This window comes from Tripterygium wilfordii, chromosome 6 (assembly GCF_013401445.1).
Source record: "Tripterygium wilfordii isolate XIE 37 chromosome 6, ASM1340144v1, whole genome shotgun sequence".
NCBI lineage: Eukaryota > Viridiplantae > Streptophyta > Magnoliopsida > Celastrales > Celastraceae > Tripterygium > Tripterygium wilfordii.
The window spans coordinates 2,264,909-2,291,321 of NC_052237.1; the positions used below are offsets into that span (position 1 = coordinate 2,264,909).

The 26,413-nt window shown below is 37.6% G+C and overlaps 3 protein-coding genes across 5 annotated transcripts; 1 reads left to right on the plus strand and 2 right to left on the minus strand.

Annotated features, from left to right (window-relative positions):
* Positions 1-251: 251 nt before the first annotated feature.
* Positions 252-12,310, minus strand: LOC120001127 (homeobox-DDT domain protein RLT3-like). The gene is made up of 18 exons (XM_038849393.1): positions 12,075-12,310; positions 11,738-11,871; positions 11,200-11,511; positions 10,071-10,129; positions 9,767-9,976; positions 9,575-9,637; positions 9,277-9,490; positions 9,074-9,174; positions 7,839-7,925; positions 7,582-7,713; positions 6,604-6,744; positions 6,049-6,171; positions 5,491-5,940; positions 3,944-4,360; positions 3,155-3,772; positions 1,857-1,961; positions 1,498-1,723; positions 252-637 (listed from the first exon to the last, which is right to left on the minus strand). The coding sequence occupies exons 2-18, from the start codon at positions 11,793-11,795 to the stop codon at positions 615-617; spliced, it is 3,339 nt and encodes a 1,112-aa protein (XP_038705321.1). The 5' UTR covers positions 11,796-11,871; positions 12,075-12,310; the 3' UTR covers positions 252-614.
* A 958-nt stretch (positions 12,311-13,268) lies between these two features.
* Positions 13,269-16,740, plus strand: LOC119999779. 2 transcript variants are annotated; one of them, XM_038847527.1, is made up of 6 exons: positions 13,269-13,429; positions 13,697-13,789; positions 14,160-14,388; positions 14,893-14,984; positions 15,534-15,641; positions 16,447-16,740. In XM_038847527.1, the coding sequence occupies exons 1-6, from the start codon at positions 13,346-13,348 to the stop codon at positions 16,606-16,608; spliced, it is 768 nt and encodes a 255-aa protein (XP_038703455.1). In that variant the 5' UTR covers positions 13,269-13,345; the 3' UTR covers positions 16,609-16,740. The 2 variants fall into 2 exon arrangements, with proteins under 2 accessions (XP_038703455.1, XP_038703456.1); XM_038847528.1 differs by lacking the exon at positions 15,534-15,641.
* A 394-nt stretch (positions 16,741-17,134) lies between these two features.
* On the minus strand, positions 17,135-26,217 carry LOC119999799 (auxilin-related protein 2-like). Of its 2 annotated transcripts, XM_038847552.1 has the most exons (8): positions 25,206-26,216; positions 22,054-23,749; positions 21,837-21,969; positions 21,639-21,736; positions 21,420-21,485; positions 19,754-19,843; positions 17,831-18,007; positions 17,135-17,716 (listed from the first exon to the last, which is right to left on the minus strand). In XM_038847552.1, the coding sequence occupies exons 1-8, from the start codon at positions 25,811-25,813 to the stop codon at positions 17,678-17,680; spliced, it is 2,907 nt and encodes a 968-aa protein (XP_038703480.1). In that variant the 5' UTR covers positions 25,814-26,216; the 3' UTR covers positions 17,135-17,677. The 2 variants fall into 2 exon arrangements, with proteins under 2 accessions (XP_038703480.1, XP_038703481.1); XM_038847553.1 differs by lacking the exons at positions 17,135-17,716; positions 17,831-18,007 and having other exon boundaries at positions 21,635-21,736; positions 25,206-26,217.
* Positions 26,218-26,413: the final 196 nt, after the last annotated feature.

The window sequence follows — 26,413 nt, forward strand, 5'->3', positions numbered from 1 at the left end:
CGAATCAATCCTAGTCTCACTGCCAACAATATTGAACAAAAGGAAAAATCAAGAACACAAGCCGCAAACCCTTCAACGGGAAAGGGTCTTGAGAAAGAAAGTATCATCTTGTATTATGTGGTAATGTACTATGTAAATCAGTAAAAAAAATTATTTTGCCTATTACAACAAGTAGCTTGTTAAGTATGCATGATACATCTGAGGAAATACCACTGTCAAAAGTAAAATAGACTAATAGAGTTGCGACATAATTCCCGGCAAAATATCAATGAAGGTTATTTTGCTATTACAGGGAACAAGGTAAACGTTCGTTAACCAAAAACTTGGTTTCCTCTCTATATTTATCCATCTCTGTGCTGTACAACATTTTATTACTTAAATTGGCGAAGTACAGCAACGGTCAAAAAATTTAAATGGTCATAGCCTCTGCTTTTTACAAAGATGCATGCATTCCATCCTTGCATTCTATTCAAAAGTAAAATTGGCACAATGAACTGTTTTACTGCTTCAAAAGCAGGCAACAGAGAGCAAATACATTTGTCCTACACAGCTGAATGCCTACAATATTTCGTACCTGTATTGCCACTTGCATTAGCTCCAGATTGTGAAAAAATCTATTGCTTTGCAGCACGAGTACCTGAGACACAACAAATTAAGTTTATTCGGTCAATAAATCTTGACATCATAGAATTGGGGATGATCACAAGAATTCAATACTTAAAGACCAATGCGCACATGACATGCATAAAAAAAATTAATCTTAGCCCACTTACAGAATGTTGCATTTTCACATCGACAATTATGCAATTATCATGATTTACTATTGATGCTGCCTTCCACGCAAAAGTTTCCAAACCACTCTCTTTCCATAATTGGGGGTATAGGACATTGCATAAGCCTACACCTCTTAAGTGGGGGTTGAGAAGTTTTCTTCTATTCTATTGGTATTCTTTACTTCCCCAATTGGCTCGAGTATAATCAATCTTTTTCTTACTATTTCAAGTTCTAAGTCTCCACACAATATGATTACTTGCACTCATCAAATTACCAGATATTATGAACATATCAAATTAAGAAAGGCCGGTTTCCCTGAAAAAAATACCCATTGAATTGAAAACTTTAATAAGCCCCTAAGATCTTAATTCATTTTCTCCATGAATATCAATAAAACTCGAAATTTCAACTTTTGCAGAAGTCTCTACAACACATCCTCCAATCAACACTACAACACATTTTCCAACCAGCATAAAGCTAAATAAGAAAACTCCATTGGAGCTACCATTTTGACATCTATGCTGGTACCTTAAAAACTCAGGCACCAAACAAAGCTAAGATCCATTATAAAGCCACAAGTTTTAATCGCACAAAGCCCCAAATCCTGACCAACAAGAGCTTCACTAGTATATTCTTAAAATCTATTGCCCATGTCATGAAAAAAGAAAGAAAAGATGTTTATAATCCCATGCATTAAGAAATGATATCAAAAGTCATATTTACCTGTACATTTGGACTGCGTTTCCTGATTTTTTAAAGAACGAGCCTTTTCCATATATGGTGCAATTAATGAATCCAATTTCATCAACCAGAGTGCAAATGCAGATGAGGTTTGAGGTATACTTGGAAAACATGCAATAATTTCTTGCAGAACAGTATCTGAGCCTTCAGCAACATGAAATTCACGTAGCCAATCCTCCTTAATTGCAGCAGCAAAGTCAGTAACAACCTGCAAGAGCGAATGAAAATGTATTGCTCAGATTATGACAACATCCTATGATTTACCTAAGAAAAAAAGAGAATAACTTCTAGCGATACCGCTAAAAATACCAAGGGCAATATCTAATAGAAAAAGAAAAGACCTGCAAAAGCTCCACCAAAGAAGATGTGCGCCTGATGCGTTTGACCCATAACCAATGAGCAGACTTTGTCCAAGCACCCACCATGGCATCTTCTGGTATAACGGACTGCAGATAAAATGAAGGTATATTAACTGTGAGACAAAACATGATAGCAACAATATCACTGGTGTGTGTGGTACTTCTAACAAGCATGTGTACATTACAAAACACCCTCTAGCAAGGCAAATCAAAAGTCTTTCGATTAAAGTCCTTAAAACCTTCTTCAAGCCTGTAAGAGCCAACTAACTCAACTCAAGCCCATCTCACCATTTTACCCTATCCAGGCCCTTGACCCCAAAACAAAGGTCTCTCTCTGTTATCAATGCAAGTACCTGCAGCATTTTTCTTTTCCTTCTAGCAACATCTTAAAAATCACTCTACTTCAATGAGCGCAGTGGTTATAGTCGGTCATTGCGCTGGATTGAGTGTAAACACCATAAAAGTCAGTGAGCACTTCGTGTATGTCTATTTACATCAAGCACAATCCTACAAATAAATGATCTTTTTGACAGAAGAAATCGAAAGTATTGAAAAGACAACAATATCCATTGGATATCCAAAAAACTTTTGCCTGAAATTTGAAAAATAAGCAGCAACAATAATAGTCGATAATGGCTTCTCAACTTCATACACACCAATCTTTTCCCACAAGCATAGTTCAGTAATTTAAGTCAGTGAGCACTTCTTAATTCTTCCAAATTTATCTTTCATCCTAATATCAATAATTCCATTTATCCACATATACTCCAAATCCAAACATTGGTGTCAAATGTTTAAACCATTGAAGGAGTCTCTCCACATACAAGGGCAATGCTGGTGAGAGCACTACATGAGGAATTTAAATCTTTTTAATCTAACAGTATCTAGCACCATAAACATCTAGTGTCATCAGAACAAATAAACTGTTGTTTGAAATGGTCATAACAAGTATTACCAACCCTCAAAAGGCTAATATGTGGAGGGACACTGTACACAGTACTCTGGCCATTTTGACTTTTTCAAACTTTTAACTGCATTAAAGATGCTGTAAATGCCATCTTTGTATATATTCAAGTATGTAAACTATTGTGAAAGAAAAATATAACACAAAAGACAGGCTAATGTTTCTCGTGCCTTAGGATACAACCGATACATACACAAGAGAGTCAAATAGACAGAAAAACATAAATACAAAGCTATAAATGCAAGCACAAACAAGTAATTGAAAGTAAAAGAGATGCAGAGAGCCATACAAAGATAAAAGAGACATGACACCATACCTCGATAGCATGAACTGCAGCTTTCAACGATTGCAGCTGGGATGACAGGACTTTATGCTTCAGAAACACATCATCGCAACATTGCTCCCTACAAGTCGCTATATGGACGGCATATCGTTCTTCTAGGTCAAAGTCGAGTTCAAATGTGGTATGGCAATTCTTACAATGCTTCTCATCTCTCCAGTACAGATCATGACAAGTTTCACATTTAGTGAGCGAATCAATATAAGACCTTTTGCTATATTTCACTGTGTTAAGTTCCAAGTAAAAATGTTTCCAAATCCAAGAATCAAATTCTTGGAGACGACTCCATTTCCGGTTTTGATCTTCCCCCTTCTTCCCAACTTCAAGACTTATAGCACCACATGGAGGTACCAAATCTTTTGAGACCTCGGCCAGGCATAGGTTGTCCACATCAGACACAGGAGAAGAACTAGCTTCTCTTACTATTTCCAAACCAGAGTGATCAGCATGTGACAACAGCTTGATTCTGGCATCATTTGCCATTCTACTTGACATTGCTTGGCAGAGAGAAGCTCCTCGCTTCTCCATAGATTCAATAAGATGAGCCTCCCGAGTACCTCTGTCATCCAAAACTGATATTAAGGCACTCAGGGCCTGCAATTGAAGTAACATAACAAATATTGTCAGATAATGCATTGAACAAGACATTGGGGAATAAAAAAGAGCTCACAACTTAAATGATTTAATTCTAATTTCTCATATTTCCTATGAAACCAGAAAGAGATTTTAACAGCCAAGGGTCAATAAACGAAAGGTACAAGTTACCTCTTCGGTATCAATCACTTCCCAGTGACCATCTTCAGAAGATTCGAAATAGACCCTTCTATGGCCAGGATCATATTCATCACAAGGACCCAAGAAAAGCCAGTATCTGTTGTATCTACGATCAGACCCCAAAAATATAGATTGCATTGGGTGTAAACCAATTGCAGCTTCTGTTTCTTGTGATTCTTTTCCTGCACTAGGGGAATCCTCCTTACTATAGGACTTTGAGAATGACACAGAAGAATCAACTGGGTTAAACTCCAAAGATGTGTGGGCTTCTTTTACATCAGGCATTTGTCCATGGACCCAGGATGGTCTGGGCATGTCACGTTTCTGTGATGATGATCTCTTTATTTTTCCTCCAGAACCATAATTGCGAATATTGGGAATCGATTCTACAGTAGATATTGGCAGATCCTGAAAACAAAATGCAGAACAAATTTAATGCGATTAAAATATAGATAAACGTGTGATCATAAAAACAGTAATGAATACCATTATTAACTCATTGTGGTCAATAGGATAAATTGATTAACAACATGGACACTTGGGACATTACAACAAGCAGATGTAGGGTGGAAAAAGTAGATAAAAGCCTCAATCCTAAAAGAAAACAGAAGGACCAAACCAAAACCAGGATCTGCAGCCCTTCTATCTCTAGATGGGCAGCAACCATTCTGCAGGTAATTGTCTAAAGTTCAATAGATATAGGCTGTAGGATTTTAAATTTTAATACTCACAACTGCAACAACGGACCAGATATATCAACCACATAGGATCAAAGAATTTTTTTCCTTTTTGAAAAAAGACATCTGGAAACTAGATTATGCATAAAATCACCATTAATTACTCATTTGGACTGGAAGATCTCAAAAATTCATAATCCAGTTTCAACCAAAAGTAGGCAACACAAACTTCCTACCACCCCATGGTCCAGCACCTGCTCTGTAATTTGATATCTATCTACAATAAAACAACTCTCACTCTCTCAGTCCAACTAAAGACAAAAATTGCAAAAGTATGCCCCTCCCTACAACTTCCTATTAAAATTGGTGCCTGAACATTAGGTAGTACAAAAAAGAAAAGAGTCAAGTCACTTTATGTCACTTGTGGCCAAATCTCAGCAAACTAATACAGGTCAGGGAAGTCCAAGGACTACCAAAGAACTGTTTTGTTCAACGGCTGTAAGCTGGCTTGCAAATTGATCAGGGTTTTTTTCCCGTGAATGGATAAGACTATTTAGTTATTTGATAAAGCAAAATATGTGCCAAGGAACAACTTATAAGCTGGAATAAAGAAAAATCACAATTATCACGAGCTTAGAAGCTGAAATAAACTGCTCTGACAGGCCGTCAGCTTATTTGTAGCCAGCTTAAAAGCTTTTGAAACGGCTTATGAACTGTAAAATAAGCTGAACCAAACACAATTTCACAGAATAATTCTACAATGACAGCCGAACTGTTTTTAAAGTGTAACAGGGGGACAAAAAACTAAAATGAAGAATCAAGTTTAAAAACATTGTTAAGCTAAGATGATTTGAGGATTACCTCAACTCTAATACTGGATCCAGCGCTAAGAATATCAAGCAGAGCCACTAAGGCGTTCAACTTTTCATCGATGCTTAAATCAGAATATTCTCCTTCCATAAGTCCTAGCAACCACACTTCTCCAGGTTGGCTCTCGTCAATTTCGGTGTACACAGAAAGCACGTTACCTTTACTTTTATGAGAATGATGTTCAAGTATTTTGGGACTGAAATTTCCTGAATCACACTCAGAATCGCTGCTGCTGGATGACCCACAATCAATATAATCATCATGCACACTTCCAGTGTCCTCAGTATCTGATTGAGAATCATTGGCTTCCTTTGCTGAACTGATGCGTAGACGATATGCAGATGATGAGATCTTCTCAAACAAGGTGATATCACTTGCAAGAGTTGAACATATCAATGGTTCCAGCTCCTCCGTTGTGCGACCAAGATTCAATTCAACAATCTTCAAAACAAAACCATCCGAATTATATAAGAATAGAATAATGATGTTGATCAATAAGTCAACATCATTTCTCCTCGAGCAAAGAATCATTGTACAAGAGAAACTTACAGGCAAAGACTTCGCCAGCTCAGAAACTCTCAACCCATTATTTCCTTGCTCTAACAGGAGCTTGAACAATTCACCTTTCATAGTACCAGGATGTAGGCCATACTTCTTCATGAGGCTCATTTCCTAACCAAACAAAGAACAAGAAAAATCTTCAAACTTCATATTTCATGCAAGGAAAAAAAATCCTGAAATAAAAGAACCAAGATATGAGCATAAAACAGGAAGATCATATTATGCAACAAAAGAAAAGTACAAACTCTTGTGCACACAAGAGAATGCTAAAACCTGTAGCAATTAACTCTGACAAAAACATCCACTGTACGCAATCAAAGTGAATTGTTATATACATGACATGTTAACACCATACTTCTGCATCTAGCAATTTCAAAAAAGCCTTATATCCTAGACATAGATAATTTGAATAACTGTCTGCCCAAATGGATTCAAAGACCTATAAATATATATTATCCTTACACTAGGCTTTGGTATGGTTACTCTGAAAAAATGAGGCTACCATAAGACTAATCATATAAAATAATCAAAACTAATTAATACCTTGCTAAGGGGTTCCTTCCTCAAGGAGCCTTTCTTTGATCCAAAACCAGCTGCCAGTAATACTTGACGAAGTATTTCTATCCATGTAAGAGGGTTCAGAGATTTCCTCCAGAACTCCAGAACATATAATTGATTTTCAACCTGAGACAGCAGAGATAAGCAGTTGTGCATAATCGTTCCATCTTAAATAAATGAAGTGTAAAGTATACAAATAATAACGAAAGATAGTCATATAGAAGCGCAACCTACAAAATTTTAAAAGTTTATGTTGGAATTTGGACTGGGGGTGAGCCCACATTACATGGGCCTAACATGGGTTTACTTGGCATTGGATGGAAGCCCACTATCTCAAAAGCCAATGGCTCAGGAGACTAGGTCCATCCAACACCTTATAAACCACACATCTTCTTTCCATTTTTTAGATTTGAGACTTTTGTGTTTGGGCTTCAACAGTTTACAATGTCTACATCCTAGGATTCTTATGTTTATTCTGCCCTTTAAATTCGTTGAATCTCTGAAATATCAAACATGTTTGAATACTTTGTTCATAAATTAATTTGTAATTAGATCCTATAATAATGCGAACAAAGGGTCTAGACTCTAGACTGATATCCAACAAGAGTTACAATTAAAAACTTAAGAGAAATGGTTTCTCAACAAATAGGATGCATGTGTTCAGTCTCAAATATAACGCAAATGGAGTCTATTTGGGAGCATGTCGCCATATTTATTTCCAGTGTCAATAACAATAGCAGGTAAAAAGGTAAACAACTCTCGTGCACAAGGCTCCTGCATTGGGTGGGCTTGAGGACATGCAAGATGTACGCATCAGACTTCAATAAAAGTAGCAGATGGTGAAAAATGTTGTTTCACACATCAGGCTCCACAATTCGGAGATGAATAAAGCTCGATTAAAGCATTACTATCTTTAGTAAATAGCTTATGTAAAGGGTTCTGTAATAGATTGTAGGTACTCACCGAATGAAGTAATGCAAGAAATTTGCACGATATGCTCAGATTGGGCCAAAGACCACTGTTAAGCTCTGTTTCGATATCAGACAAAAGTAGCTTCAGAAGGGAAACATGAATCTTTCCAAGTAACAAGGAATCCTGGAAGTCATAAGTTCAAGGAAAAAAAGATGAGACCAGGTCATACAAAGTAAAGTGGCATGTTTAAGCTATTTACAAGCTAAGCAAAAGGTTTGATGGAGTAAAAGCTAGAGAAGAGAGTTAACCTTATAGTGAAACGCTTGCGCAAATTCGTCAAGAGTAAAGGAACATATATCAACCGTAACAGAATAAGTATAAAGGAAATGGAAGACCTGAACGAGAAATATCAGCATATTCAGTAAGATAATTAAAAACTGTGAAAATGCAACTGAGATTCATTAAAAAAATTATAACCCACAAATAATGACATGATGCTACACAATCAGTCTGTTTTAGAACCATAAGTAGAAGAAAAAATGCATAGAGAATTCTCATCCTATATCAAGAATCATCCATTACTGCTAGTCCAGCTATGAAGGAACTTTGTAAACTAATCAATTATAAGGTTAACGAACCAGTCAAAACTAAGGTATAATAACTCCAAACTAGTCAAACCTTAAGAAGTTTATAGATAGATGTGCTGCTACTTCCTATTAAATGCATGGGTACAACAAAAAATGGAAGACCCAACTGCATTTACATGACAAGAAATCAAGGAAGAATAGGGTGTTCGTCTTCCCAAAAGACCCATAGAATTCTCCCAGCATGACCAATCTTTTGCTCTTTCGTTTAGACTAGTAACATGTACACACATGTCACATGCACCATGCTCCAACACACATGTACAATGGTCCAAAAAATTAAGGAAAAAGCGAAAAAAAAGGAGTAAAAAATAGCTTAATTGCAGAAAAAGCATAAATTTTATGCATCATGTAGCCAGGAAAAGAAGAAACCAAGAGCCAAAACAATTAAGCCCCCCAAATGTCTCTTCTTCACCCAGAACAACTAGTGAAAGTAATTTGGGAAGGCACATAGAGGAGTGATTTAAAATAAAAACACCAAATATATAAGCCAGGTTATGAAGCAAAAGGACCACCAGATTAACAGTTAGCTTGCCGCTCAAAAAACTATCACGGACTAGCATGTACAGAAACAAATGGCGAATCACTAAACCTCCAGAGATAAAATTTCCATATTCAGAACTAGTGTGAAGAGCAGCACTCATTCAACAGAAAGTATAAAGTCCAAATACATATGGTACTGTGAGAAAAGATATGGACTAGAAATATAAAGTCTAGGAAGTATGAATGGACAAAAAATAAGAAAAGGTACCTATCCTCAGATAGAAAATGATATAACAACAAATAGCCCAATACAGGGGACTCATATTTATAACAAATTTCATATATGAAGTAACTAGAATTTACAAATTCCAGAACAGAATCATAAGAGTATTGGCCAGCAATTATGCTCTATGCACCTTGAACAGTTTCTTGACTGTCTCGGGTGAAGAATCCCAAGGTTGCATCGCAAATGGTGACTTCATCTTAACAGAAGTTGGAGGAAATTTTGGCAGAACATCTGGAAATAATAACAAATTACAGCATATATTTTCAGTATCTTCTGTAAAATAAAGCGCACAGGACTCATTCTAGCATTCTCAGATATATATATCAAACTAACCTCTGCAAAACAAACAACCACGTAGTCTATTGGCAGCAAAATGTTCACATGTTTGTGGATTTGGGCCTGCTTGTAACTCTCTCAACTCCAGCTCTTCATCATCCACTAACGTTGTAAATTGGTTGAGATGTTCATGAGACGCCACTCCTTCCAGAGCAAGTTTGCATCTTTCTTTCTGTGTTGGCTTCTGTAATACATCCTTTGCATGTTCCCCCTGTATATTACATCACAGGCAAGTGACGAATTGCTCAAGCATCTGTTAAATATGCATAAGCAAAAAAAATAAAACTACAATTACCCCTCTTGTTTTGACAGGATGTTTCTTGCTATCCTTTAATTTGTTTTCCAACTTTCTCTGTTTCTGAAAAGGCAACGCCCATCAGTCAAGTTTCCAAGCAGCTCATACTTGACAAAACTTAACAATTAGATAATTGCTACAACACAAAAACAATCATCAAAAAAATCATGAACTGAAGATCAGATGACTAACCATAATAGAGGCAAATTGTCGGGGTTTTTTGTTCTGGCGTGGTGGTTTCGATGGTGCAGGAGTCGAAATATGAGTTACGCCAGTAGGAAAATATCCTCCATTAGGATTAGTCACACGCCAAGCTGTCATCAAACCTTTCCCAACACCATGTTTCCTTACTGGAGCACTCTTATCAGAATCCTCATGATCTATAAGAACATGCTTTGAAACCTTAAAATAGAAAGAAATAATATGTGAGCAACCCCAGGGTCAAAAGAATATTTTAATGGCAACTTAGTGACAACTAGAAACTTGCATCCATTACCTTTCTCCTTTTTGTTGCTCTTTGTGTCTCTTGGCAACCAAGGAGAGAATTTCTAGAAGCTAAGCATGCAGGGAGATGTAAAGAGGGTTAAAAAAAATCTCAGAAAAATATATGAAGCAAGACTGGGGGGAAGAAATACTAAAAATACTAAGACTGTTGGACACTAAGTCATTAAAATGCAACCAATTAAAGAAATTCCACTTAGCCACCTGTCACCATATCATTCTTACTACTGCACAATACACATGAGCATAATGAGGAAAACAATAACAAATAAAACAGCCAGCCTTTTACATTTCATCCTTTATCAAATTAAATTAAATTTTTATAACAAAGCAAAACCTCATTTTTTGTGCATTTTCTTTCAATAGGAAGCATCAGTTGACGGCCTTAGGGTGTTGGGGTGGGGGAACCATCCATACACTGCTGAAGTTTTCAATGCCACCTCGCTAAGGCAATTCAGCCATTTAAATTATTATAAAAATCCAGTGCCATACATGTCAATGAGGAGACAACCGACTTGAATAACCCAACAATTAACACCCCAGGCAAATGCTTATTGGAAAACCAAAGGAGCAAGCAGACCCCTTGAGTTTGGTCGGCTAGCCAAAGAATCAATAACTAAAGATTCCAATCAACATCTCAAGATTTAGGGTGCTTGACGCCAAACTTATGCATTATGGACTAAATCACCCCATGCATCATGTGTTGGTGTTGGTCTCGGACTTAAATTGCAACTAGTCCAACATGGAAGTGTTGGCTCTCCAAACAAGCGAAAAATCATTATGAAACTAACCAATCTCTGAACTGGTATGTCAGAGAAGTAAACTACTATCATATCTGCACAAGGCTTATTCTGATTAGAATAACCAGGTCCTATATTACTTCAAAGATATCCTTTATCCTAACTGACTCTCAAGTTCAAAGTACAATGCCAGCAAACATGGCAAGCTCAGTTCACAAAAATCAAAAGGCCAGTAGAATAGAACCAAAGGTATGCAGCGTATGCCTATAGACAATTGTTTGACTCTGACCACTATGGCAGGAAAAGGTAATATTTTATTGAATATCCTCAATTTCAATTTTTTTTTGCTAGCAAATGTTATTTCTCATCAAGTTTTGAACTCACCTTTGCGGAATAAAAATGCTCTGGATTGAGGAGAGTCAAATTCTGCACCAAGAGGAGGCCCATCCTTGCGAAAAATCTTTTGCAGAATGTAGTCTGCAGTCAATAGCTCCTGGATAATAATTGGTTTGATGAATTTAGAAGATGATGCAGCTGCAGATTGTTCTCTATTGGTAACTCGAGATGTTACTACAATTGTGCCAATAGTTTTGTCTCTCTTCCTCTTCTCTATAAACCATCCTCGGATCTGCTTACATGACAATCCCAAGACAGCAGCAATCTCCTTGATTGCACCTTGGGAAGGATACTTATGCTCTGCATCAAATTAGAAAATGATTGGCATATAGAACTACAGCAATACTAAAACCGTCCTCTCTAAAATAAATAAAACTGTAAATAATATGTTAGGACTCTGTTCCATAAGAAGAAGAAATCAAGAACTTTGACAAGCAGGAGTAAAATAGGTCAACTTCATCGACAGGCCAACAAAACCGATGCCGCCTGAAGAAGAATTGAAGCTATAAATAAGAGAGAAACTTACTTGCGTAGAATTTCTCAAGAGCTTCAAGCTGGAGAGCCGTTTTCTTCTTAATCGCCATGGCCTCTCGTATTCTTCAATAGCTCTTACCACCGATTTTACTCTCGATTATATTAACTTTCCATAATTCGCACTCTCTTGAGCATGAGAATAAAATCCGTTAAGCATGAAAAAATAATTACATGAAAACAAAAACAAAATTGAGTAATCCGCTTCACTGACACTGACAGACAGTGAGACCAACTCAAAAGTTTCCAAAATCACAAAAAAATAAACATTAATTTCTCTGTTTCCATGCGCAAACAACAAATAAACATATAGCAAAGAAGCAAAAATCGACCTCAGTCAGCAGGAGTGAAATTCCTTGAAGAGTCACATAGAGGAAGAGAAGAGAAATACAGAACCAAAAGTTGTGCAACTCATAAGCTAGACAACGAAAATGGCGGAGATATAAGGAGGAAGAAGAAGCAGAGGCAGAGAGAGGGTTAAGATGGGGATTTTGCAGACAGTAGTAGGGTTTTGGGTTTTATCATCAAGGGAGGGTTTTTCGTCTATTTCGCTCTTTTTTCCCACTTCGTCAAGTAAAAGGTATATATTGCGGCTCGATCCCTCTGTTAGTCTGTTTACTACTACAGTACTACGGTCGATGACACGATCGTGATTTGATCTGGGGGAAGTGCAGTGCACTCATCACTGGACCTCCAACCGGTGCATGCACCAATTTTTTTTGGAAATTTTCGAAACATCGTAAATATGTTATATTTAGAATTAAATTCAACATAAAAAAAAAATGTCAATTCGAGATTGTCGGATATAACTCAAAATATCTAATTTTTCATCGTGATAAATTTGATTTTTGTTTTAAAAAATATATATTATTGAATTTGTCATACTAAATACTACACTCTTTTAATTTTTTTAAGAATTTCTAAAATTTGTTTGGTGCACATAAAAAATCACAATGAATTGGGTGAGATTCAAGGGGTAATCTGGTCAACTAATAGTTTTAAGGGTGTTTCTAGATATTAAAACCATCGACTCTACATTTGATTGGTAAGGATAGTGTATATCACCCTCTTTGTCAGAGTTTGAATCTCCCTCCCTGTTTAAAAAAAATCAACTCTTATTATTTGGAAAATTATGTCAACAACCTTATAATATTTCATCCCAAAATAAATATTCTGACACAAGATTTTATAATTTTTTATCATTTTGGACTATTATATCATTCTTCTATGCTTAAAAGAAATTCATTCTATAGTTGGTCTTTCCAGTAACGGCTAGGGCGAGGGCACCAATAAGAGTTGGCTTGATTGACAATCGACTGGATTAGACATGTGTATACTCAAAGTTCGATTTAATTCTTGGTGGTATTTAAAAGAAAATGGCTAAGGCGAGGCCCAAGCCCATCAAAATTCTAGTCCGGTCAGCTAGGACTAAGACAAAGGCCAAGTCCACTAACATCAAGTATCAACAGTTGGGCCAGTAATGTGTACCAGAAAAGCCCAAACCCGCCGACGGCATGAACGTATCCAGGAACTGCTCCATATTCTGCACTCTTTTTTTTCCCTTCCGATTGTTTTATGCTTCGGAGGGTTCAGAAACAAATCAATGGAGGATAATAGTGCAGCCCCGACACGACCTTCTATCAAAACTCAGTCCCCTTTTAACAATTACCCTATTTGGAAAGACAAGGTTTGTTTTCCATTTTTCCTGGTCTCATCACTTTTATTTTGCTTCTCTTCTTCTTCTGAATACCATCTTAACTTGTTCACGATCGGCACTCAAATTCAAATTCATCTTCTGATTCTTGATTCCTTATGTGTCCCAGAGATTGTGTAGATGTTGATTTTATTTGGGTTTGTCGGAATTATTATTTTTTTTGGCAAATTTAAGGGCACTTTTTTTAGTTTATTATGTCAAAACTTGACAATTACCGTTTGCTATGTTGATAAAATGTAGTTGAGGGAGAACTGTTACAAGAGGGTCCGCAATGATCGAAGTCGGTTGCTTTGGAAAATGAGGTTGCCTACTGCACAGCCTCTCAACCACAAGGTTTTCTTTCAATTGAACTCAATATCCTCTCTCCCCATGTTTTGTTTTAGCATTCATTAAAAGTACATTGTACAAAAATTTTGTTTTTCATGTTCTCAATTAGGACAATTTGATCTTCCTGCGTGAATCTAACTTTGCGTGAATTATTAGTGAAGAAAGAAAAACCTATGGTATTGTTAGGTTATTTTTTGAATGGTGTTTTTAGAGACGGCAACAGGAAGTAAAGTCGCAGCCTTTCTTGATATTTTATAGCTGGTTTGTTTGAGCTAAGTTATTTGCCCCAGGTCCCAGCGGAGTTTCCATATTCTTTCTTCCTTTTTTTTTTTTATTGTATGTTTCTGGTGATTTAGTTTGTTTCTTTTGGTTTCAGGATTTTATGAGATCTGCCTTTCAGGATATAGTTTCTGATGAACTGGAAAAAATTAAGGACTCGTCAGCACCTGACAATTTGAAAATCTCAGAAACTAACCCTGAAGTCAATGATGTATTATGGGAATATGGCGGTCTTCATGATGCTTACCAAGGTGAATGTGAAGATATATTGTTAGAAATGCAGAGGATCTTCTATGAGGATCTCAAGGCGGGGCAGTCCGTAACAGGTTAAATTTTTTGCTGATTGTTTACTATCATTTTTTTTAAAATGTTTCTTGTCAACATTTGGTATTTTTTGAAATGTTTGAAATAGGATAAATATCATAATACCAATTTCAACGTGAGAGTATTTTTTGCATATATATACTATTTTCTACAAGTGTTTAATGTTTATTTCCTATCAGGAATTACTGTTCACAGTACATAATAGCATGCTTGTTTCTTTCTAAAGTTAGAGTTTTCCTTCATTCTTCTCCCATATGTAATTGTGCGGGTGTGTTTCTAATGGCAAGCAGTTCTTTCAGAAACTTACTTAATTTACATTTACTCTTGCTTTGCATGGTCTTCATCTTCTCTGATGATAGAATATTTAGAAATGATGTTTCTGATCGAAATGGTGTTCAGAAAGGCTCAGGGTTATTTGTGCGCATGCACTTCGATGTTTATGTGTAGGAATTATAATTTGCCAAATCACTTCTGTGAGCACAAATGTTTATCTTATCTCCTTGCAGAACCAGAAATCAGTATTGAAACTTGGGAAGATGAAGAGGATGAGTGCTTGGCTCGTGCGGTTCTTGAAAATATGAATCTTACAGATGAGCAGGTATTACATTGGGTATTATATCTTTCAGTTGTTGGTTTTTTGTATGCTGTGAATATAGTGGATATACAAAGGTATATGAGGTTGCATTTTTTTCCCAACAATATGTGAACCTTTTGAGTTGGATTAGACAAATAATTTTGATTGAAATGAGAGAACTTGTCTGGAAGACTAATATGTCCTGATACAGAAATTTGTGATTATGATTTGGGTAGCAGTATAACTCTCAGTTAATAGGATATGTTATGGAAGGTTGGAAGTTTTCATTTTTCATAAGTTTCACTTAGAAGTAGTACACATTAATTTCCACCACATGTTGGAATTATTAGCGCAACTCATAGTTGAATCATATTCAGAACTAAATTGAATTCATTAAGGAGTCGGATTCATTACATAGAAATTTAGGGAGCCAATCACGAATGGAAACATCTAGGAACTTTGTTATTTTTCTGGGAAATATGAGTGGCAAAAAATTGTGCCGTTGCTAATACCATAGATTTTCTCCTGCCTAAGGAGCACAATTGATAAATACCTCTCTGATGCTGCTGCCAGGCACAGAAGGGGATTTGGTGCCCCATCTGTAAGCGAGGAGAGTTGAGAGAGAACCACCAACTTATTGTTTGCTCTGCTTGTGACCTCCGACTCAGCAAAGGAACTGAGGTAATGCTAGTTAGTTTAATGTTACTTTATTTTGTCCTTGCCTGTTAGTGATCCACAATATCTCTAGGCATTTCCTACTGTTATTGATCGTGTGAATATCTGAAGGTGGGGAATTAACATTATAAAGTCAACTTTTCCCTGTAATGCCTACAAATCCCTCTTCGTTTTAACTTGTCTCCTGATAGGCTGATACACCCCCCTTTTTCCCCTTGCTGGAGAAAAAAAAAGAGAAGGAAAACCATCTAAGCCCCAATTTTAGTGAAGAAATTTCTCGAATTTGAGTCTTTCTTTTATTGGACTAGACAAATGATAGCTTCTTTGTCACTGAGCTGTGACAGCAGCGATGCCTATGTAGCCTTTTTTCTCAACCGAAACAATCACAGCTTCAGTTTGATTAAAAACTTGTGATTTATCTCGTTTAGAGTGTGCCGTGTCATAGAAATTACCCTTTTGAATATTTTGTTGAATAAAATACCAATACTTCAGTGTTAAGTGATAATGAGAGTTTAAGATAGGGATGGTTGGAGTAGCACTAGCACCACTAGTACCAAGCGGTCGGAGGGCAGGGTTGTATCGCTGCTGTATAGTAAAAAATTAAGACAAAATAGGGGCTCAGTTTTTGCAATCGGAGGTTTTCTTTTTCTACCCATTCCCAAATATCTTATTCTGTACTCTTTTGTGCATGACATTCTGGGAAATTATTTCTAGAGTTATCTTTTGAATAGTGAAAGATTATTGTTAATTTCATAACATAACAACGAATGGAGTCCTCCGATGACGTGCCATTTTTGGAAATTGTTTTCAGGTTGACTTGGAGATACTACGTGTTCGATTAGCAGAAGCTCATGAGGAGCATCTTGATCGCGGCTGCAGATTGAAACCCAAGTTCTGTGTAGAAACTAGATTTGGGTTAACTGCATTATACATATGCTGTCAGGGTTGTAACATTTTTGAAATTATAATATAATTATTTCCTTGTAGCTCTATGTATATGGTTAGTAAAGTTCAAAATGTTCTTAACTTGTCCTTTTAACTGCTTTACCTCTGACGCTCTCTCAAGAAAAAACACGAGTTCTACACTTGGTCGTGTTTCTTTTAATCTCTTGCAACTGCAAATTTGACATTGTTGGTTTGAGGAGCACCATGTTAGGTTTTCAATTCCTTTATATGCCCATTAAGGTTAGTGATGCCTTTCCCAGCAATCGCAGCAGGGGAATAGTTTGTCAAAGGATAGGATGAAGGGAAACTAAGTATTACTTTCTATAGATTTCAGATAAGGGATCTTATTGCTCCGTGCCCATCTCTAACCCCAACAAACTGTCAAAATTTTGGTTGTCTCCACCTGCGAAGAAAATTGTGTTCATCAAGTATTCAGTTCAGGTACATACTCATCAGTCATCATGCAGTTGGTCGTCTACCTAGTCCTATGGCAAGGATATCCAGAATGTCAGATGGAAAACGGGGATAAGAAACTGGGAAACAATACATTTTCCAAAAATTATATATATATGTGAAAAACTTCCAGCTCAGAGTTACTAAGCTCAACAGTCATACACTGCATGTACGGTCTGGTATATTTCCAATAAACAATGCTTTCACTGAGAGATAAAGAGCTCTATGTTCGCCCAACCAAAAGGCCAACAATTAATTATAAGAACAAAGAATTGACACAAACAAAAGAAAGGGGGGGAAAACAACTCATCTCAGACGTGTATACAAACTGAAATGGAGAAATATGTGGACATCACTCTACACCACCAAGTGACTCCCACTGCCAGGAGCATATCCTGAAGGATATATCTGCTGACAGCAAACTGACTGAAGGAACATCACTTCGACCTTCAGGCATTTCAATCAACTGAAAAGGAGCCTCCGAAACAAATCTTCCAATTTCCTTCTGCCCCGATACAATATGTCATCTGATGCAGACAATTGCAGGTGATAGGATAACACATATGCTGGCCAGGATATCACTTTTAAAGGGCTCGTGTATGTGATTAGTAAGTCGTTTTGAGTGATAAAGCCACTGGATGAACTCAAAACAGCTCTTCGGAATTGAATTTGTTCCACGCTTCCTATTTTATTTAACAAACTCAAAATGAGAAGAAGAAAATGTATATGACCTAGCTTTACAAGGCTTCCGGGACATAATTTAATCAGAACACTGCGATAAATATTAAGGACATTACCTTCAGCAAGTCAAACACTTTCTCAGCAATATATTTCTGTTGAAGATTAGCGCCTTTTTGTTGAACTTTGTCAGGATGGATACACAACGTTGCCTTCCTATAGACTTTTTTAACCGCAGCACCAGCTATCAAATCAGTCAAAGAGACTGGCTGCCAACCACATTCAGGCCAGAGCACCTGATCATTGAGCATAATGTCAGTCATAGTTTAAAGAAGTTTAAATATTTACATTTTGCATGGAAACAAAAAAGGATAATGAGAAAAATTTTAAATTACTGACATCTGAAATTAGAGTACAAGAAATAAATGGAGAAAAAGATATAATTCAATTCAATCTTTTCTAATTTACATTTCCCTCTACGGCAGAATAAGTGTGGGAAAGAGTGAAAAAGGGGGAGGAGGTGTGGGGGGAATTCTCTAATTCAGTAAAAGACTAAAAACCTGAAATAGGTAGAAGATGGGAGCATAACAGTTATGTAATGGTCATAAAAAACAAAAGGGTGTAGTTCCACATTTATCAAAGAGCAAACGTCATTCCAACTCTAACAAAGAAATTATAACAGAAAGTGACTTCTTCAGAGAAGCTTATTGAGGTTGGTAAAGGGCAAACAACAAAATTGCTTCCTTCAGTAAGAGCAAAGCCCAAAACGGGAACCATACAGTGAATGATGGGTTTTGCACCACATAACGCGAACTCTATATATGTAGCGACCCATTTCCTTGAAGTTAATGAGAAAGTCAAAGTTCCAGAAATTGTATATTTCAAGAAAATTATCACATACTTTCAGCCCAAAAGATGAGACCCAGAAAGGAGGACATCACAAAAACTAGACTTCTTGGAGACACACTTACCTACTTCTGGATTCTCTCAAGGAGAATGAACAACAAAAAGTAAACAGAAGAAAAAAAATAAACACTATGGGTGTGTCTTGAACATAATAGGCCCAAGAATTGCATCATCATTACTCAATGAGCAAATAAATATTTTTTTCCCAAAAGGCTAGCACCCTGCTCTGTAGATGCAAAAGTTTCATTTCCTCAAACAGTATGAGATAAGGAGAAGTCTGTTCAAGCTCAAACATATCACCTGTGACTTCATTAGTTTTCTTAGCTTTACAAGCATTTATGAATAAGGTTAAAATACAGCCACTGGCACAATATATCTCCAATAAAATCAGATGAAAATCAAATGGTAAAACTTAACAACAATTTTTTTTTTTGAATGGAAAAATTTATTAAGGCACCAAGAAAGTGCAACCCAAAAGAATTACAGAGAGGATAAATTCATAAGATCAAAAAATGTTCCCTGATAAAGAAAAACACCATGATTTAAGGCAGTCAAACCAGCAGTCTATGAAACTGTCTAAACTAGTTTCGATGTTGTTGAAAATCCTATTATTTCTTTTGATCCAGATCAGCCACATCACAGACATCAGGATCAGCTGAACGAAGCTTCTTTAATGCTTGTCATTAAGAGCTGCTCAAGTGTATAATCTTCAACCATAAAAGGAATTACCAGAATTAACATGCAGATGTCAATCACTTAGATGTTCAAAGAGGAGGAAAAAATATATTGCTTAGTAACAGTTGGAGATCATGAAGTACCACCACACTTCATAAAGAACATTGCTGATCTAAATTTTAATGGTTCAAAAACATAATTCCCCTCCTCACTCTCTCCCTAGTCTCCTATAAGCTAATACCATTAGCAGTGCTGTAAGACAATGGACCAAAATTCATATCTGAATCGGTCAAAGTGACACGGGTAGATGCAACAACAAGAAGTACACGAACATATTATCATATTTCAGGTGGATGTAAAATAAGCTATGCAAAATGCAATGCCAGAAAGAAAACAGCAAAAACGACGGAGTTTCAATTCAAAAAACTCAAGAGTAAAAAGTATGGATAATAATAACGCACATATTGTAATGTCGATAGCAGAGCACGTAAATTTCCTTCTTTCCCTGCAGACCAACGTTTGATCTCAGCATCCAATGTTTCACCAATCCTCTGAAATCAGCGCAGATTAGTGTCAGATAGGCAACACTAAATAACTGCAAGAGCTGAAATGAACTTCAACAACACACATTCAACAAGTGACTAAGGACATCATCATTTGGGCTTTCATTTAAGGAAAAATAGGACGGAAAATAAGAATGCACATATTATAGGATCCATTAGGAGACCATGATAAGTGTTGGATTGCCTATGCAATCGATAGCACGTTCATAAGACATGGAGAGCAGAACACATATATAAGGATATTTCTAGACCTTTTTTCCTTTTTTATGCTATCCATTTATCCCAAACACTGTTAGGCTATGGATGGTATAAAACTTGTGCCATCCAGTTGCTATCCTAGTCTCCAAACGCAGCCTTAGGGTTCACATTGGAATTAATAATTAGGCAAAGATTCATCCTAAACAATGACATAATAAAATATTTTGGGACTTTCTTGGTCTATGAACCCTAAACCCAAGAATAAAATCATGGGGTTTTGATGATTCTTCATTAATAATGCTAGAAACTTCAGTAATGAAATTATTAAAATATCTGAATAAGAACCAAATACTGATGTGACAGGCTCAGTTAGTCAGTTCTATACTTCTATTAGAAAAAGACTTGGTTGGACTCGTAATTATTGACCAAGAAGGAGGAAAAGATAGGTCATTTGGCATCAATATAGGTATAAATTGCAACACACAATCTGAACATTATTTTTAAGCTAGAATTATCTCACTTGATTGTTAGCAAATGATATGGTTACATGCACATCTAACTAATTCCTAAAGTCCTTTGACTCCAACAAGAAAACAATACAAAATATAACTTTGTATTTAAATAATATGAAAATAAAATCTTCCAAAAAATAACAAAAAGACCAGTGGACTCCCAAATTCCAGCAAATTTAAAACAACTATTTAACCTAAGGTAACCTAAAATGAGAAAAATAAAACAAAACCAACAACTATTTGGCCTTTTCTGAGCAATAACTATTAGACTTGAGGGAACATGCAAATAAGCTATGACTAAACACTATCCAAGATCTCAGATCAGAGTCGGCCTTTTTTTTTGTGAACCTTATATGATGAATGCATTGACAGCAGTAGAAGAAAAAGATTGCATGCTTGCAGCAAGTACAGAGTGGATCCCATTACTGGGCCTTTTAAAACTCATGAACCTATCGTAAGACATATATACACCATTTGAAGCAGCTGACCACCCATTTGTAGCACAAATTGCCATGTTTCAGTACATGTACATCCCAAATGAAAGTAACAAATTGTCCAAACAAAATTGAGAGCCAAGCCTGTGTTATCAACATTCAGCCCCAAAAAAAAATTCCCAAATGAAACCAGAAAGAAAGAACCTTGCACACTGGCACAGTTAAATTAATTTGCAGACTCCAACCAGAAGAATCTGAACCAGATAGAAATACAAAACACACCAAGAAATCACCGTTTATGAAAAAAAAAAATAAGACTTGATTGGTTGGGGAACAAAAAGGGGAAGGGAAAAAAAAAGCGCCATGCAGCAAAACCATTGTTAAAAAAGAGTCAAACATTATATCAAATAACCAGCTTACATGTCTCTCTGCTTGTTCCCTCTGGGCCTGAAGGTCACGTTGATTCTTCTCAGCCAGTGCTTTTGCCTGAACGTACAGACGAACAATTAGAAAGTTTGAAGCTGAAGTCCATGCAGGAAAAGGCCGGCAGACACAAAGTGAACAGATTGACTTCACATAACAGCATGCGAGTTATGAGAAAACCCATATTAGATTAGATATTGAAAATTGAACACCTACTGCACGGTCCTGAGTCCTTTGGTGGCGTTCTAGCCTAGCTCTTCGTCTTTCTTCACTTTCCCCTTCGAACTCTTGGAACTCCCCACTTGATGCAGGAGCTTTGAAAGTAAAAGTAGCCCAGCCAGTCAAGCAATCAGTAAGATGCATGGAGAACTAACTACACTAAACAAGAGACTTCTTATTTCAAAAAGTAACTACCTCCAAAAATTGCAGTTAAATCATCAACAATATTTGTTGTTGAAGAAACTTTCCTCATGGTAGATGAGGCTCCAACAGATGTCCTCCTAGCAGCTTCTGGAGCTCCCTTGTTTTGGGTATCAAAGGCAGGATCCTGCAATAGATATTCAGAGAATGAACTTGCTTATATCACAATGAAACAGAAAGTGGCATAGATAGTCCAGCCTAAGGTTCTCACCGAGGAGTTTGCCCTTGGCCTTGGAGCACTGCTTGGCCGAGAAGCCGTGCTGAAGAAGGATTCAAGATCATTGTCTTCATTCGTTGGTTCGTTTGCCCTAGCTCCAGTAGAAGCTCTTTCTCGAGCCTCAGCAGCAGCCCTTTCTGCAGCAGCTCGTTCAGCCCTTGCAACAGCTGCTTTTTCCCGTGATTCCCTTTCCCGTGCTTCTGCAGTCGCCCTTTCCCGGGCTTCTGCGGCGGCTCTTTCAGCTCTTTCTCTTGCCTCTGCAGCTGCCCTTTCGCGGGCTTCAGCTTGTACTCTCTGAACTGCAGCCCTCTCCGCTCGTCCTCGAGCTTCAGAATTTGCTTTCTCAACAGCAGCCCTTTCAGCTTTTAGGCGAGCTCCCACAGCTGCTCTTTCACGAGCCTCTCTAGTAGCCCTTTCTACTGCTTGTCTGGCCAATTCCCTTTCCCTCTCAATCCGCTCTCTCTCCATTCTCCTTTGCTCCTTCTCTCTTTCCTCCCTTTCCCTCTCAATTTCACGAGCTCTCTCCCTTTCTCTCTCATGCCTCCTCTGTTCTCTCTCTTCTTCCTCCCTTTGTTGCCTCTCTTGTTTTTCTCTTATTTCTCTCTCCTGACCATCTAACACAGTTTTTTCATCTTTATCCAATTGAAGGTTTTCCTTATTCCGAGCAGTCTTTAGATACTCCCTCTCCCTCATCTCCCTACCATGTCTGAACTTGGCCTCGGCTCTATCCATAGCCTCCTTCATGGCAGCAGCAGAAGCCGCAGCAACAGAGTTAGAATCCAAATCTTCACCAGAATGAGTTTCTCCGTGCTCATTAATATTATTCCCAGTCCTACCCATGGCGAAATCCTCAAGTCCGTCAATTTGAGATTTCGTGGAACTCCTTGCTGCACGAGCAGACTTAGGGCTATAAGAGTACTGAGGGGAACTTGCAGAGGAAGAAAAATCATTAACCTTCTTTCTCGAATTTGATGATGGGAAAGAACCACCCGAAGGCCTAGACACCCATGATGGTCTTGGGGGAGGTGGTCTAGAAGGTGGTGGAGCAAGTGTGGGTTGTGTAAAAAGAGGTATTTCTGATACAGTAAGCCATACATCAACCAATGGATCTGAATTCTCCTCATGTCCTCCAGCTACATTTACATGGGAATTTGGGTCATTATGATTGGTGTTCACATACGCAGGGGGTGAAGTACTTCGACCAGCAGAATTACGAAAGACTGTCGAGGTCGTGGGCATGTCAAACAGAGTTTGAGGTGATTCCTGAAAATTGTCAACAGGTTTCTTCCGAGAGTTAAAAGAAAGACCCTCAGTATTTTCCATAGGGTGTTTGTCTATCGTTTCATTGACAGAAAAATAAGTAGTACTCCTGCTTGATCCAGTTCTCAAGGGGCTCCTATCCTTTACCCCATTCTTAATCTCGGTCGACACTGGGGGAACAGATTTCCCAAGACCATCAAGGGGATCTAAATCATCAAACACTCCCCGACTTGCAGATGAACTGCCCATTTTTTGGCTTCCAGAGTTACCGATCTTACTAATTTCTTCCAGTGGGTCAGGGGAACCTTCAGATGTTACTGGAGGAGTTGCAGTTGTCTCGAGGATTACAAATGGGTCTTCCATCGCATTTGAGGATTTTTTTGCAGAAGTTGCAGATGATATCTGAGACCTAGGGGACTGCGAAGTGGACCTGTGTGGAATGAGAATGTTGCTAAGACGCATTTACATACCAACTGATGCTTACAAATTAAAAGTGATTATAGAACCACGGAGGATACAGTTTCATGAGCATGAGTAACTTCTTCAACATTATCAACAACATAATTAATTATGGAATTTACCATAAAAGTTTCCACATTTTGTTAAGGGCGCGAGATAGCAAACTCACACACTAACAGATCAAGCGAATTTCAGAACAGAGTTATAACAACACTTCGTATATAAGTGAAGAATAAGGTCATAATATGATTTCACTTTGGGATGCGACTTCACATACCAGGTAAGAAGAAAATGAATTGTAATTTCATTTTGTCATAGCCCGACTAGCAATTTGAGACAAAACCAAGCCTGAAACACATTTCCAGATTATCCAGTCTTGTATTGGAGATTAGAAATCATACAACTAAGAAAAATATTTTTCTTCAATTTTCCATGACTTTACTACGCTTTTAACAAGGGTTCACATGTCATGTGTCGCATTAAATGTCATAAAACTACAAAGCCTCCCGTTTATCAAAATCAATAATACTGCCCAAGATCAACTTACTTCACATGACGAAATGCGAATCAACAAGAAATTTCAACTCACTTTATGACTTCTAGCAAGTAATTTGACCCATCTAGCATCTTTCAATAACACCGGTTCTAAAAATGTATCACGAAAAAATCAGCAATTTTTACAAACCATAAATATTTACTGTATTAGATATAACAGAGATGACTTGAAAACGGAAAGTAGTGTATTGTCTAACATAGTAAAAGATATGGTAAACTTCGCTTCAAAACGAAAAACACAGAAAGCAGACAACCAGATTAAACGAACTACCAGCGAATATTATTCTAACAGTATATGTCAGCTAATGCATACACATTTCATTCCACGAACTTTCATTACAAACAAATGAACAATAAACATTTCCATCAATTGGCCAAATTCTCTATCTGAGCAAAATAGCTTTGCTACGAGATTCCCATATACCTGTATTTTTATCAAAATATTATGGTCCCCAAAAGAATCCTACATGGTATGAATTGTAAGAGTACCTTCATGTGAAAACAAATATATCACCAATATCAAAATGGAAAAGTTCCCACCACTTAGAAAGCCAAGAAAAGAAAAATGGAGATCACCCACTAGCAGAAGTGGTTCTCATCCCCACCACCCATGTCGATAGTCATGATCCCCACCCCCTTGCCTACTAAAGAAAATTTCAGAGTAGATGCTCTTGGAATGTACAATTCACAAGACGCGAGAGCCATGTTATACAACTTCAATAATGAAGATGAACAGACATATCAATGAAGCATCCAAAAAAATGGCTATTGGTACAGTAAGTTAACCTGGTCAAGGAAACCGTACACTTAAAAGCATAAACATAAACAAAGATACAATAAAACCCAAGTGGCGATAATGCATGAAACGCTACCTGTTAGGGGAGCTACTATTACCAAATCCAGGAAGTAAATCATCGAAGGCCGAAGAATCATTCTCCACTTTCACGCTCTCCTTCTTCAACTCCGTTTCTTTCCTCCCCAAATTACCCAATAGATCATCAAAAGCGGAGCTGCTATGCAATCTACTCTTCGGCGGCGACGTTGAAATTGACGCGAACGCGTCTTCTTGCTTCACCGCGGACGAATTTACGGACGCGCTCTTCAGCCCAGGCAATCCTTCAAATATATCGTCATCATAAACGGGCTTGTCAAAGACCGGCATCGTTGAGGACTTCACATTGTTTTTATTCAAATTCTGGTCCTTAAATATGGAATCATAATCATAATCGAACGAACCACCGCGAGGCTCGCTGCTGTTCTTGAAAGGTCCACCGAAGACGTCATCGAAGAGAATCCCGTCTCGATCCCGATCATCGAAAATCGGAGCTGATGATTTCGTGGCAGATGATGATCGGGAGTGGGCAGGCGCCCCGGATCCAAGTCCATAACTACCAGAATTCCGAGAAGACGCCATTGGAGCAGATTTCCCCTGAGGCTTGAACCCGAAGTCCTCCGTCAAGATTCCTCTAAAATCATCCATGGACGGAATCTGAAAATCTTCAAACCGGTGATTGGCGGATCTGCTACGACTGCGTTTTTGAAGAATCTTAGATCTGCTACAGATAGGTCAAAATCATGGAGGGAGGAAAGAAAACTAGGATCTCAAAAATATTATCACGTAAATTTTGGGGTAAAAGGAGAAAGAAAGAATTATTGTAACTATGGTGCAAATAGTTGATGAGGAAAAGCAAAAAATGGGGTCGGATTCTTGTTGGGGACGATAATGATTATACTTCTTTTCGCTTTTTACTTTTGGATTTTGCGAACAGGAGATATAGGGAGGGATCAAGAACTGGAGGGGCGTCGATATCGTCTCTCTTTATTTTCTTCCTCTCTCTCTCTCTCTCTGTGGGAGTCCAATTCCAATACCCCTTTTCTTTTGTTTCTCACTCCCCTTTCTTTGTTTTCGTCTTCGGTAAGAGTCTTCTGACATTTCTTTATTAGGAAGCCTTGCCCACTCCCGATCATCATCTGCCACTTGGGCTGTTGCGACTCTTAATGGGCCGAATGGGTCTTTACAAGCCCGAAATGCCGAAATCCATCATAGTAGATCGTCCATCCAAACTGATAGCCCATGGGC